The sequence below is a fragment of the Schistocerca americana genome, chromosome 8, assembly GCF_021461395.2.
Source record: "Schistocerca americana isolate TAMUIC-IGC-003095 chromosome 8, iqSchAmer2.1, whole genome shotgun sequence".
Classification (NCBI taxonomy): Eukaryota; Metazoa; Arthropoda; class Insecta; order Orthoptera; family Acrididae; genus Schistocerca; species Schistocerca americana.
In genome coordinates, this window is record NC_060126.1 from 399,838,066 (window position 1) to 399,852,668 (window position 14,603).

The 14,603-nt window shown below is 43.1% G+C and overlaps 1 protein-coding gene across 1 annotated transcript in view; it reads left to right on the forward strand.

The window, feature by feature from the left end:
• Positions 1-1,439: 1,439 nt before the first annotated feature.
• LOC124545279 (serine protease gd-like) overlaps positions 1,440-14,603 on the forward strand; it is a 294,473-nt gene continuing 281,309 nt past the window's right edge. Inside the window, exon 1 of the mRNA XM_047124163.1 lies at positions 1,440-1,529. Within this exon, the coding sequence (XP_046980119.1) occupies positions 1,504-1,529 (26 nt within the window). The 5' untranslated portion in view covers positions 1,440-1,503. The remainder of the gene's footprint in view (positions 1,530-14,603) is intronic.

Consider the following 14,603-nt stretch of genomic DNA (forward strand, 5'->3'; position numbering starts at 1 on the left):
TCTTTTATGCGATTTCAAGGAGCCGCTTCCATCATTACGAAGCTATTCAAACAGAGGCAAATCATGACACATTGTTTACGTAAATGATGGTTTGCGCGTGTTTGAATTCCTGCATAGTGTTGGAGACAGAATATCTTCATACAACGTAGAAGACAATCCGAGGGGAAGAGAAACAGAACAACATGCAGGAGGATCTGCAGCGAATAGGCACTTGGTGCAGGGAGTGGCAACTGACCCTTAACATAGACAAACGTAATGTATTGCGAATACATAGAAAGAAGGATCCTTTATTGTTAGATTATATGGTATCAGAACAAGCACTGGTAGCAGTTACTTCTGTAAAATATCTAGGAGAGTGCGTGCAGAATGATTTGAAGTGGAATGATCATATAAAATTAATTATTGGTAAGGCGGGTACCAGGTTGAGATTCATTGGGAGAGTCCTTAGAAAATGTAGTCCATCAACAAAGGAGGTGGCTTACAAAACACTTGTTCGATCTATACTTGAGTATTGCTCTTCAATGTGGGATCCGTACCAGGTCGGGTTGACGGAGGAGATAGAGAAGATCCAAAGAAGAGCGGCTCGTTTCGTCAGAGGGTTATTTGGTAAGCGTGAGTGGCAGACTCTGCAAGAGAGGCGCTCTGCATCGCGGTGTAGCTTGCTGTCCAGGTTTCGACAGGGTGCGTTTCTGGATGAGGTATCGAATATATTGCTTCCCCCTACTTATACCTCCCGAGGAGATCACGAATGTAAAATTAGAGAGATTCGAGCGCGCACGGAGGCTTTCCGGCAGTCGTTCTTCCCGCGAACCATACGCGACTGGAACAGGAAAGGGAGGTAATGAGAGTGGCACGTAAAGTGCCCTCCGCCACACACCGCTGGGTGGCTTGCGGAGTATAAATGTAGATGTAGAACATACAAAGATCACATACAACGCTGGTGTGAATAGTACCACTTGAAAATGGGAATAAATTCCTGAACTGCGTCGCGCTGCGCATTAAAAAACGTAACTGGTACGGTGATTTATTGTTCAAATCATTTGTTGGCAACGAGGAACGGCATACTTATGCCTGCTCTTATTCATTTTACCGGTAATGAGATACTTATCTTCACTACATGAGTGGCAAACACAACGTAGACAACAGCAGTTACTTTGGCAGCACGTTAACTGGCAATATCCGATCTGTCGCGGTGTCTCCCCAGTGACGTCACAGCAGATATCACGAATGAGCGATTTTAACGCCAGAAGCCAGAATATACCCCCTTCCTGCTCGTCCCCTTCCTGACTGCATGAATCACGTGGGGACCAGAATGTAGCCTACAGTGGCGGGGAATCTTCGCGGTAGCCGCAAAACAAAATTAGTTTCCGGTAAAGCCGCAGCGCGGCTCTGTGTAGCGGCTGGAGTGCAGGTAGCATCACCAGCAGGTGTTGGCAGCTCAGAAGCTCAGTAGGGCAGCCGACGCGCGGAAGGGAGCACGGGCTTCTTCGCGCCACAAGCAACATGCGGTTCACGGACGACGCGTTCTGGTAAGTCTCGTTGCTGTCAATAAGTAAACACCGTGACCTATGTTTGTCTCTACCAACGGTAGAAAAGCAACAGGCTCATATAAATTCACTTGCTATTTCTTCGCACCTTCCAATTTCGAGATTTGGCTGTGTCTTGCGATATGGCTTAGTTTTTCGAATTATAGTGACGCCTCCTCAAATTTCGCGTTCTAATCCTCTAATTGCAACATCGATTTATGATTCTTAACGCGTACGATCAATGTACTTGTCTTGTTTCGTCGGTTTCTCAAACATTTCTGCGCCTCACTTTAAACATTACATGTAAATTCTGCAATTTCAACCGTTATTAGCGACAGTAATTTTTGTTAAGACACTATCGTTGCCTGCTCACGCAGTTGCATGTTATCGGCTGTATACCTTAGACAATCGAAGCATTATCTATAAAGAAATACGGTAGGATTGTTGTCGTTAAGCATATCGCGCTGTTAGAGATGTTAGTTTACACATCAACAGGATTAGCATTTCCTTAAGAAATACTACTAAACTTGTATCAAATGATGGCATAACCGGAGAGAGAGTATTTTATCTTAAACCTAGAAAGCCAAAAGAAGAAAATGCAAAATTTTAAGACTTAGAACTTAGTCTGCGGAAGTTGGAAGTGGACGAATATAACTGTAAGCAGTATGTTTATCCTCTACGTTGTCTTGAAAGCGTAAATAGTGTAATTATATCAGCGTATTCAGTTTTGGCACACATGGAAATTATGCCCAGTGGAGATAGTTAAGGTCACGTTTCGGTCACTGACAACAGGTAAATGATTAAGAACACGCCTGTGATTTATTCATATCCAGTACGGACATTGTAAGAACATCCTGTGTCAGGTATTTCTTAAAAGTACGAACACAAGTTAGACCATACTGACAAACATTGCACTTATCGAAAAATGACCTACCTCGTAGTACAGGAAAGTAAATGAACACTAATGGCTCCACCTACCGCAGATTTTCGTTCTGCTTCTATTGGTCACGAGGCTTTTGCCTTTGCAAATATTTTTCTGGGCACACGGTGATTAGAACCAGTGTTTTTACCTATTAATCCTCACCACCAAATACTGCACATCTCAAAACAGTTACACGGCAGCGAATATGGAGTTCAAATAATTAAACTTTTTTAATATTTTTATCAGGTGTGTGTATGTGTGTGTGTGTGTGTGTGTGTGTGTGTGTGTGTGTTTACGTACTAAATGATTGTTCAAATACGGTATCGAGATAATTTGCAAGGCTTTTAAAAAACTAAAATGAACGAAAGTGTCAAGTAAAGGGTTAAAATTCCGTTCTAGGTTACTATATGGTTCGTCGTAGATCGGAGAGGGATGTCTCACTACTGATGTTGGTGCGAGAAGCCTATAGGTTAATCAGGATCTATACAAAGCCACAATGTGGCATTGTATGGTTCATTCTACCACGAAGTAGTGCAAAGAAATCAAATGATGCACGTTTTGGAACACTTAATCGAATTTAGTGTTGCTCACTGACCTTTTGGCAGGTAGCGTTGATTGTGCAGTCAGACAATTTATATTGTCTCAAAAGTTAAAATCAAAGGACTCCAGACTAAGTATTTTGAGATGAGACACCATTGTTCGTTAGTTCCTTTTATCTATTATTATTATTATTATTATTATTACTATTATTTTGAATTTACAGAAAGCAGTATGATACGTATTGTTCATAGATGAGGCATGACGCTATGATAGTGTTCGTAACTGCCAAAATAACCGTATGTGCAGTATTTTATTTATCGTGTCAGAAGCAAACTAAAAACAATATTACATTACTACATACATACATACATTATGGTTTATAAATTAGTCAAGTATGAAATAAATGATTAGACACAGATTGTGTTGTCAAACATAGGTAATTTTAATCTATACAGCGGATGCCCAAAAATTTGCAACGTCCAGTGCACTTTGTGTATCGTTTACGAGGTCCTCCATGGTGCACACAGTTGGAGGTAATGTGCATTGTAGTAGATGTGTTGTCTGCACGGCAGCTCCGCAGTCACACTGGAGAGAGTCCACCTGGAAGCTCCACCTCTCCAGATTACTCTTGCATCTTGTGACAGAAGAATGCAGGCGGTTAAGTGATTTCCATGTGGACCATTTCTCTGTGTGGCCTGGGGGAAGAACTTCTTGAGGGTTCAGTCACTCCTCCAGATGCTGGCATCTGACATGCCATCTCTTCTCCCGGTGTTGATGTGGAGTGTCAGCGAGTGTTTCTGTACTGTGAAGGAAGCACTTTCTAGACACAAGTCTTTGCTGTGCCGGTTGGTGGCCATGCAGTAGGTGGGCTTCGGATGTTAGTGCCTTCATTTCACTCCGTGCTGCTGTATCTCTTCGGATGTCCGGGGTGGCTATGCCGGATAAGCAGTACAGTTTTTCCACAGGTGTGGCTCTTAGACAACCCGTAGTGATACGACATGTCTCATTCAGAGCAACATCAACTTTCTTTGTATGTGTAGATCTGCACCATACTGAGCAAGCGTACTCAACTGCAGAGTAGCAGAGGGCTAATGCGGATGTGCGCACTGTCTCTGTGCAGTGATGGATATAGATTCGTCACTTAACGTGTGTGGTCGCTAGCCACGTTTCTCCATGAACTTGGCCGACATTGTGGAAAGAACACCTAATAGGATCTTATCTCACGTCGTTCATTATAGATTGGTTCCCACATTTGTTATACACTGAAGCTGTTATCCGCGAGAGGTGTGGTCTTAGATGAGACAGCACATTCCAGTGTAAATGTCTGTGATCTTGACGAGATACCTTAATCGTTTGTTTGGAAGCAGATACCCTGCACCATTGTGGGCGAGATTGTTAGGTATGTACTGGTTTTTTCTTTCCCCCTACGGGATTACAGGAAGACGGTAGTGTCATAGGAGTATCTGTGTGCAACAGATTTCAAGGACATGCGTCCATGTGTCAATTTGAGGACGAGCGGTCGCACTTTTCAAGTGTTTCCTGTCATTACGTAGCTCAAAATAGGCTACCTGCTGTTCAGACTAGTGTACCACCTACCAAGTTGGTTGCTGTGACACTATCCCGCAGCAAGTATATAAATGCTCTTGACATTGTCTCCACAGCTGAGTTATGTAAACATAGATACAAATCACCAAAGCTATATTCCAGATTCGTTCGGTACGTCACAATCAGTTTGGTTCTCAAGGAACTTAAAGTGATATCGAAAGCTCGCCAACAGTCCCCGTAATTACTTCTCACAAAGTGTCAGAAATGTGGCGATTAGGTATTCAATCATGACATCGGCACATTTCTGCCCCTTTGCGAGGAGTAGTTACGAAGACTGTTGGCAAAACTTTGGTGTCACCTGAAGATTTCATTTCGAACGAAACCGGCTCTGCGTAATAAAAGTACCTTAAATACAGCTGCTGTCAGTTTTATTAATAATTATATAAATATTTGTTTTATGAACTGAAACTCCTTATAGTTGCTGCAATTTATATTTGTTCATGATGCGTTTTGCCTTTTATGAGACATGTGCGGTGGATTTAACCCTAGAAAACTAAAGGAAAAAATGTTACATTGCTACTAACAAATCGCCAATTGTAGTACTCCATATTTATTCGAAGGAAGTCATAATTTATAGGTTTTCTGTCGTTTGTCCAACAGAAAACTGTGTTTCCTCTCATCTGGTCATGTTTGAAGTCGCAGTGTCATTTCATTTATAAAACATACATGTTTTGACATCGCGATGTGCTTGTTTTCGTATTTCGTCACATAACCGCTGCGGAATGTCACTACTGGTAGGGCAACTACTACAGATTGTTCTTGCAAGAAAGGTTCGGTGTTCCGACGGAAATCGCTTGAGATTCTCGTCAGAAAAATCTGCAATTCTTGCCACATACCTACTGGTGTTGCACAGCAGGTAGCCACGAATACCAACAAAACAAGGAAAGTGTGACGTGACTATGTGTCGCCGTTTTATAGGTGAAGTGACAGTGCGGCCTCTCACCTACAACCAATTGAGAGGGAACACAGTTCGATCGGACACACATAATGACTTCAAGTAATTTATGTAAAAGTCATGGCGTTGTTTCCTAATCGCTTATAAAACTACTGTTCGTGATTGAAGCCACTTTAGGTCTCAATGTAAAAGATGCAACGCCTCTGAAACAAAAATATAGATAGTAGCGCGAAAAGAGTAAAGGAGTTATAGTTTAAAAGACGAACATCTGCACACCTTTGATATTAAGTTATAGATATTTGTGTATTTGAACCGTAATCGTCAGCCACTGCAGCATAAAAGCTCTGCAGCTTTCCTCATGAATCATGGTTTTCAGCTATGCGCGTCCATGGATACGCATCTCCGCTTATCCATAGATACTCGGCCGTTTTTGAGAAAACAACGGTGAAAGTTTTAGAGATATTTAAAGTGCATTTTAACGAGTAAGTTGTTTAACCGAAGCGGCAGCTCAATTGCTAGCGTCGTAGTGTCACCCTTGCGCACCCTTGTTCCAAACCCCATTATTATTTTTTGTTTCCACTTACCTAACCATGTTAGTAGAGGATTACTGCACGAATGTTGAAATAACGCTGCCCTTGTCGGTTTACTAATCGTAAGTCTGCTGAAGGAATTTCAGTGAAATTCCTGTATTATATATTAATTCACAATCAATTCCAAGCACCAATTTACGGTAAAGTGATTAATCATGTGTGGTTAGCCGCGAAGGTATCACCAACTTTTGGAATCAGCATCAATATAAACGACGTTTCTTTGGTTGGGTCATTGATGTGGGAGAGGGCGTCAAAATGCAAGGTTACCCCGGATGAAGGAAGGAACGATCCCGGCATTTGCTTAAAGCGACTTAGGGAAATCATGGGAAACGTAAATCTGGATGCGGGTTCGAACCGTCGCCCTCCCAAATGAGAGTCCAGTGTGCTAACCTCTGCGCCACTTCGCTCGGTGACATTGCTTTCCAGAGTGAGATTCATACGAAGAAATGTCACTGGGGCAAACCTGTCCTCGCGCAATGCTGGCAGGGTTCGGAATTCCATGTTTCGAATGTTTCTGCGATGGTATCAAGGGCGTGCGCCAAATCTTCCTGAAGAATAAAGACAACAAAAAATAAAAATAAAACAGAAAAAAAATGATATAAGAATGAAATAAAAAGGTATGAGAATGTAAAAAGATTGTAACCCTGAAAGATTCTGAAATCCAGTGGTAGTTTCTCAACGAATATAACGCCCGTAGCCTCCTTAATAAGAAACATTCGTGTAATAACCTTCGCCCGCATCTCGTGGTCGTGCGGTAGCGTTCTCGCTTCCCACGCCCGGGTTCCCGGGTTCGATTCCCGGCGGGGTCAGGGATTTTCTCTGCCTCGTGATGGCTGGGTGTTGTGTGCTGTCCTTGGGTTAGTTAGGTTTAAGTAGTTCTAAGTTCTAGGGGACTGATGACCATAGATGTTAAGTCCCATAGTGCTCAGAGCCATTTGAACCATTTTTTTGTAATAACCTTCAACGGACTTAGATAACTGAAAAATAAAATAAAGACAATCGGGTTTTGAACGCCAGGTGCATTAGCGAAGGCCGCGATGCTAGCCACTGTGCCGTTGTTTCGTCTGAGGTACTGCGTTGAAAACTTTGACCGCCGTTTTTCAGAAACTGTAGAGTATCTACAGATTATATATATATATATAATAAACATGGCTCGTTTCCACGAGCTGCTTTACGTTTCTAAATTTTTTAGTTATGACAAACATTTTATGTGCTTTTCTTCATCCACATGACAACTTGGCGTGGGGTCCAACTTAAAATGAACAAGATTCAGAACAAATAGATTTTGTAAGTCCTGAAGATGACAGCAAAGTCTGTCAAAACCGGTTGTTTCAAATAAATATTTATGTGATCCTGGCTGCTGAATGTTTTTAGAAAATCTGCAGATAAACTGGGACATGGATTCGCTTATTTTGATTCCTCTTCCGCTGAGCGAAGTTTCTGGGGAAATCGGATTATGGCACTTTGCGTGTTCTCATCAGCGTCGTGATTCCAGTTAAGAAGCTACTTGACAGTATTAACGGATCCAGGTCACGACAGCTGACAACGGTGTGCTGAGACGCCACTCTCCTCCATAATGCATCCAACGACGCCACTGGCGGAGGACAACGTGGCGATCGGTCGGTACCGATGGAGCGCGAGGGCCTGTTGACGGAGTTTATCTTTACGTCCGTGCTGCTCTAACGTATTTTCTAAAGGCATCTGACCCATTAGTTCCCGCTTCCATCTTTCTGTATCTCTTCCAATCCAACCAACCAACTTAAACCTACAGCAAAATTTCCCGTGCACCTTCATTTCCTTCACGATACAACCATAACTAAGTTTCGTACTGATATGTTCTACGACATCTTGCCCTCCTACCAATGTCCGTCATACATAGCATTTCTCCGTTGCTCAGAGGACAACGTTCCATTTTTGGATGCACATCTCTATAGTTCGTTTGACTCCCATAAATCAAAAATGGTAAAACATACTGATTGAAAACTTTTTAGTTTCAGATAGGGCATAAGCTTAGTTTTGAAAACTTTGGATTATTGAAACCGTAGTAATTAAGATAATCAGGTGCACGGAATCATTTTTGAGCAGTGTTACGCCCGCCGTTGTTGAGAATCTTTGTCGGCTGCAATATAGAGAATCATTCGTCACCTCCGGCAGGCGCCGGTGGTGTGTTTCAACCTGTGACAAAATGTGTTTTTCCAGCATAACAATGAAATGTTAATATGTACTCTTGGGCGATAGTAATGGATAAACTTCAATTTATTATGTATTTCTAAGTCTACCATAAGTTATGGGGTCCTACATATTTACGCCCGTGAATTAGGTGCAAAAAAACTTAGATAAAATTAGTTACATGTAAGTTACACACACGATGGACTTTTATCTGAAAATAGGTTTCAGTTATTCGCGATTTCAGTACACCATATTATTCCACTTCTTTTGACTAAAATACCCTATACACGGTGTAACGATCTTATGCCATCTTACTGGGAGGGCTGGTATGCCCACGTGGTACCACTCCTCGGATAGAAGTCGGAGCTAGTGTTTTGATGCATCAGCGACTCCGCCATCCACGTACTGCTTCCCGCGGAATGCTTCCTTCATTGCGCCAAACAGATGTAAGTCGGAAGTTGCGAGCTCCGACTGCGGAGTGGATGAGAAAAAGCAGTCCAATGTAGTTACCTAAACTGCTCTCGGGTGCGCACATTTGGGTGAGGTCTTGCATTGTCCTTGAGAAGTTTGTGTGCATTCGTGTGGCGACGAACAGGCTCAAGTCGTTCCTTCGGTTTCCTGCCGTTAGCATAGTATATTTCGGAGTTTAACGTTGCACACCGCGGAAAGACATCAAGCAGAATAAATCCTTCAGTCCCAGAAGACCGTCGCCATGAGTTCATCGGATGAGCGTGCGGCTTTGAACTTCCTGGAGAGGTGGTGTGGCAACACTCCATGGATGGCCGTTTTGTTTCCGGTTCGAAGTGACGAACTCATGTTTCATAGCTTGTGACGATACTAGACAATAATTGTCACGACCAGCCTCGCCTAACGCGCTAGCAAATACATCTGCATGGCTACTCTGCAAATCACATTTAAGTGCCTGGCAGAGGGTTCATCGAACCACCTACACAATTCTCTATTATTCCTGTCTCGTATAGCGCGTGGAAATACAGTCTCCTTAGAAGGTCTGTTACATTTTCTGTCTTGCCAATAAAACGCAGTCTTTGGGTAGCCTTCCCCCACAACATTTTTTCTGTGTTCCTTCCAGTTCAAGTTGTTCGTAATTGTAATACCTAGGTATTTAGCTGAATTTACGGCTTTTAGATTAGACTGATTTATCGTGTAACCGAAGTTTTACGGATTACTTTTAGCATTCATGTGGATGACCTCACACTTTCCGTTATTTACGGTCAACTGCCACTTTTCGCACCATTCAGATATCTTTCCTAAATCATTTTGCAGTTTGTTTTGGTCTTCTGGTGACTTTATTAGTCGATAAAGGACAGCGTCATCTGCAAACAACCGAAGACGGTTGCTCATATTGTCTCCAAAATCGTTAATATAGATAACGAACAGCAAAGGGCATATAACACTACACTGGGGAACGCCAGAAATCACTTCTGTTTTACTCTAAGACTTTCCGTCAATTATTACAAACTGTGACATCTCTGACAGGAAATCACAAATCCAGTCACATAACTGAGACGGTATTCCATAAGCACGCAATTTCACTAAGAGCCGCTTGTGTGGTACAGTGTCAAAAGCCTTCCGAAAACCCAGAAATACGGAATCGATCTGAAATCCCTTGTCAATAGCACTCACCACTTCATGTGAACAAAGAGATATTTGTTTCACAGGAACTATGTTTTTTAAACCCATGTTGACTGTGTGTCAATAGACCGTTTTCTTTGAGGTAATTCATAATGTTCGAACACAATATATGTTGTAGAATCATGCTGCATATCGATGTTAACGATATGGGCCTGTAATTTAGTGGATTACTCCTACGCGCATACGGTCCTTCGTTGCTCTGTATACAGGGAGAAAAGTATTTAAACCGACAAGCTCTGGGAAGTTGTAGGGGACATCAAAACAAATACTTTTCCCTAGTGTCATTTTTTCCTTTGAGGATTATTTAAACCATTGGAGGCCGTATTACGCTCTTCAGTTGTAAGCAACTTCTGTAGTAGTGCATTGTCTCTGTTTACTAATGGAGCGATACACCTTGAACGAGTACACTGATATGGATGATGCATGCTACGTAATGCACCACAACGGACGAGCTGCACAGCGGGTTTATCAACAATAATATCCTAATCGCCGTATCCCGCATCATACGACCTTTGATGCTGTGTACCAACGTCTGCGTGAAACCGGGTCATTTAGCAGATTACCTGGACAGGGACGCCGTCGCACGGTAAGAACGCTGCAATTCGAGGAAGCTGTCTTGCAGCATGTGGAGCGGGATCCTTCAATCAGCACTCGTGCAACTGCACGTAACATGGGGACGAATCAGACGAATGTAAGAACAGTTCTTAGAGAGCAATTGTTACGTCCATTTCACTTACGGCGTGTCCACAACCTGGAACCAGTTGATTATCCACCCAGAGCACAGTTTCGCAGTGGTACCTGGAACAGTGTGAAATGCATCCTACATTTCCATCCTCTGTGTTTATCGATGAAGCAAGGTGATGGAGTCTTCAACATGCACAATTCGCATGTTTGGAGTGAGGATAACCCACATGCCACGGTTACTAGCGCTCATAAAGTGCGTTTCTTCGTTAATGTGTGGGTCGGTGTTGTTGGGTACGGTTTAATTGAGCCGTATCTACTACCTAGGCCATTAAATGGCAGGCAATATTAAAATTTTCTCGCCAGAGCAATGCCAGAATTGCTGGAAGACGTCCCGCTCCCTAAAAGACAACGCATGTGGTTCCAATATAACGGGGCGTCGGCACATTTCAGTCGTCGTGTGCGTCGATTCCTGGACCGACCGTTCCCAGAAACGTGGATCGGCAGAGGTGGTCCTGTACCATGGCCTGCTCGAAACCCAGATATGTCCGCTCTGGACTTTTTTGTGTGGAGAGACGCGCAACCTTGTTTACGAAACTCCTGTTGCATCAGAAGAGGATCTGGTTGCCCGGATAATAGCAGCAGTAGGATAAATTCAGGATGCTCCTGGTATTTTTGCCCGTGGCAGACAGAACATGATCCGACGGTGTAACCTTTGTTTACGTGTCAACGGAGGCATTTTTGAAAATCTACTGTAATTGAAATGGGGTTGTGTTAATGTGTTGTCTCTTTGTCATAAAAAATGGAAAAGTGTTTGTTGGTTTAATTTGCAGGCAGAGAAATCTTCCTCTACCGGTTTAAATAAACCTCATAGGAAAAAATGAAATTAGGGAAAAATATTTGTTTTTACGAAGTTTCTCCGGAAAATACGTATAAAAGTTGAATAATAACTTTATTTTACAATTATTAAGGTATTACAATATGGTATCCTTCAAAGTACTCGCTCTGAGACGCGATACACTTCTGCCAACGCCGTTTCCACTGTTGGTAACATTGCTGAAAGTCTTCAGTTGTGATGTTCAGTTGTCGTGTAGTTCCCGCCTAGATGGCTTCCACATGTCCCAAGTGCCGCCCCCGAAGCACCATTTTGCATTTCGGGAACATGAAGTCACACGGGGCTAAATAGGGTGAAAATTTGAGTGGTCTGTCACGGTGATTGAGCTTCGGGCCAAAAACTCGCGCACAACGAGCGACGTGTGAGCGGGCGCATTGTCGTGATGAAGGCTCCACCTGCCCCCTTTTGCCAACTCCGGTCGAACTCTGGCCACACGAGCTCTGAGACGTGTCAGAACTTCAACGTAAAAATTTCCGTTCACTCTCTGGCCGGGAGGGACAAATTCCTTGTGAACAATGCCCCTAGAATCAAAGAAAACAATCAACATTGTCTTCACATTGGACCTTGATTTTCGCGACTTTTTTGTTCTCGGTTCTCCTGCTAGTTTCCATTCCTTGCTTTGAGACTTTAGCTCCACATCGAATTCGTAAAACCAGGACTCGTCTCCAGTGATGATTCGGTTGAGAAAGTCCCCTCGTTCCTCTGCTTCCAACCAATCCTCACAGCATTCAACCCTCTTTGCTCTCTGTTCTGGCGTCAAGAGCTTCGGTACGATTTTCGCACACAATTTCTTCATTTCAAGTTTTTGTCTCAGGATTTCGTGAACGATTCTTTTGGGGATTGACAGCTCGTCAGCAATCATTCTGTCAATCTACGGTCTTCAAGAACACAAGCCCTAATTCGTTCAACATTGCATCGAAACTCGATGTCGACGGGCGTCCTGGGCGAGGGTCATCGTTCACTTCTTCTCGGCCATCCCGGAACCTTTTTAACTTGTTCACGGTTGGTTCCTTCAGAGAATTGTCTCCGTAAACCTGTTTCAAACACTCAGAAATCTCACGGCCATTCTTGCCTAGCTTTGCAAGAAACTTGATGCTGACGCGCTGTTCCTCAATCAGAGAGCTCCATGCCGACGGCAGGTGAAAAAGGCTATCAACAAACTACCGCACACTCCCACCTTCACGCAGAGTGCTCTGACTCGGCGTTGATGGGATTGATTACAGCAGTAGTCCCACCTGGCGATGACTGCAACCTGTAACGTAAAGACATTATTCAACTTTTATACGTATTTTCCGGACAAACCTCGTATGTCCCCTACAACCTCCTAGTTTTTGTCGGTTTAAATAATTTTCATCCTGTAGTCTTTGTTAGGCGGCGAGAAGCACAGGGGGGGGGGGGGGGGGCGGCGGGCACACCTATGAGTACCCCTACTGATAGACGTGTCAGTACTACCAACAGAGACGTCTAGTTGAGCCGCGAGGTGTTCGTGATCCCTCGACCACCTCGACTGTCCGCACGTTGCAACAGTGCAAGAGTCCCAGCTGTGTGTGGCCGGCCGGCACGCGGAATATCGGAAAGGTTTGTGCGGCCTTTTGCGATGATGAACGACGCCTCGCCCACACATCTTTTTTTAATTTTTCACGACGTTTCACAACAAATTCCGCGTTTTTTCACCCGAAATTCGCCGAGAAACTAAATTCGCTGCGTTAATTACTGAACGCCCCTCATAATAACCTATTTGCTGTGGACACGTCTGGATGTAGCAGCCTTAGGAAACAAGTAGTGCTAGAGATCGGCAGGTAGAATGAGCGGACGCTACCTGCTGTTAACACCAGCCAACAAGTCCATTAGACGTGACAACTGTCAGACCTTACATCCGTTTGGCAACACAGCTCTTCCTCGAAGCTCGGCGGGAAGAAAACATGTAGCACTAAATGTTTTCGGCCATCCACCCAGAAAAGACCTCAAAGGTTTCCAGAAGTGCTCTTAAAGCTAGATTCATACTGCTCGTCTGGGCGTACCGAAATATTTGTATTTAAGGTTGCAGTAATGATTTAAAAATCGTCGAAGGTAAGTAATGGTAGCGTCTGTTCAGGTCGAGGACACTACGAAAATAATTTGACGTCCGCGGGACAGTGATGTACGTGGCAGTATGTTCCAGCACAAGCTGTTATTCTGACAAGATCTGATCTCAATGTTCGCACGAGTGGCAAGTTGATGACATTTAAAAACAAGAGTTCACTCGCGATGCGACTCGACCTCCTGGTGGTATGTAAAGTACACCAGTGGCAAAAAGTCAATACCGTCACTGCGCGATAGCGATGGAAATGTTACCGATGATGGTGTCACTAAAGCGGAGTTACTGGATAAAGTTTTCCGTAATTACTTCACGAAAGAAGGCGAAGTAAATATTCCAGAGTTCGAAACCAGAACAGCTGTTAGCATGAGTGACATAAAAGTAGATACCTTAGGTGTTGTGAAACAAATGACTTAAGAAAGGTAAGTCTTCCGGTACAGATGGTATACCAGTCACGTTCCCTTGAGAGTATGCAGACACAATAGCGCCTTTCTTAGCAATCATATACAAAAGCTCACTTGACGAAAGGTGTGTTCCTAAAGACTAGAAAGTAGCACAGATCACACCAATTTTCAAGAAAGGAAACAGGAGTAACCCATTGAATTACAGACCCATATCACTGAATTCAATTTGCAGGAGGATTTTGGAGCATATACTGTACTTGAACATTATGAATCACTTTTGAATGCATTACGGGAAAAGCAGTTATCAATGTCTTATAAATATTTACTATTAAAAACAGTCTTGATCACGATTTATTTATCAAGGTGACCGGTTTCGACCACTACTGTGGTCATCTTCAGACCTACAAGTTGTATACAAAGCTCTAATTAGAGGGCTACATACATTAAAGAAAATACATAGTTATAAAACGTTGAATTACCATTGAGTAGGAACCTTTTTCTGTTGGAGAATCACTACTGGAGAAACCAATGCACGTCTTGCTATATATATATAATGGAGGCTCCACCCACTTCTGACTGCATGATGTCATTACTAACCAATGAGTTATAAGTCGAATTAAAATTTAAAATTTCTTAGTTGAAAGAA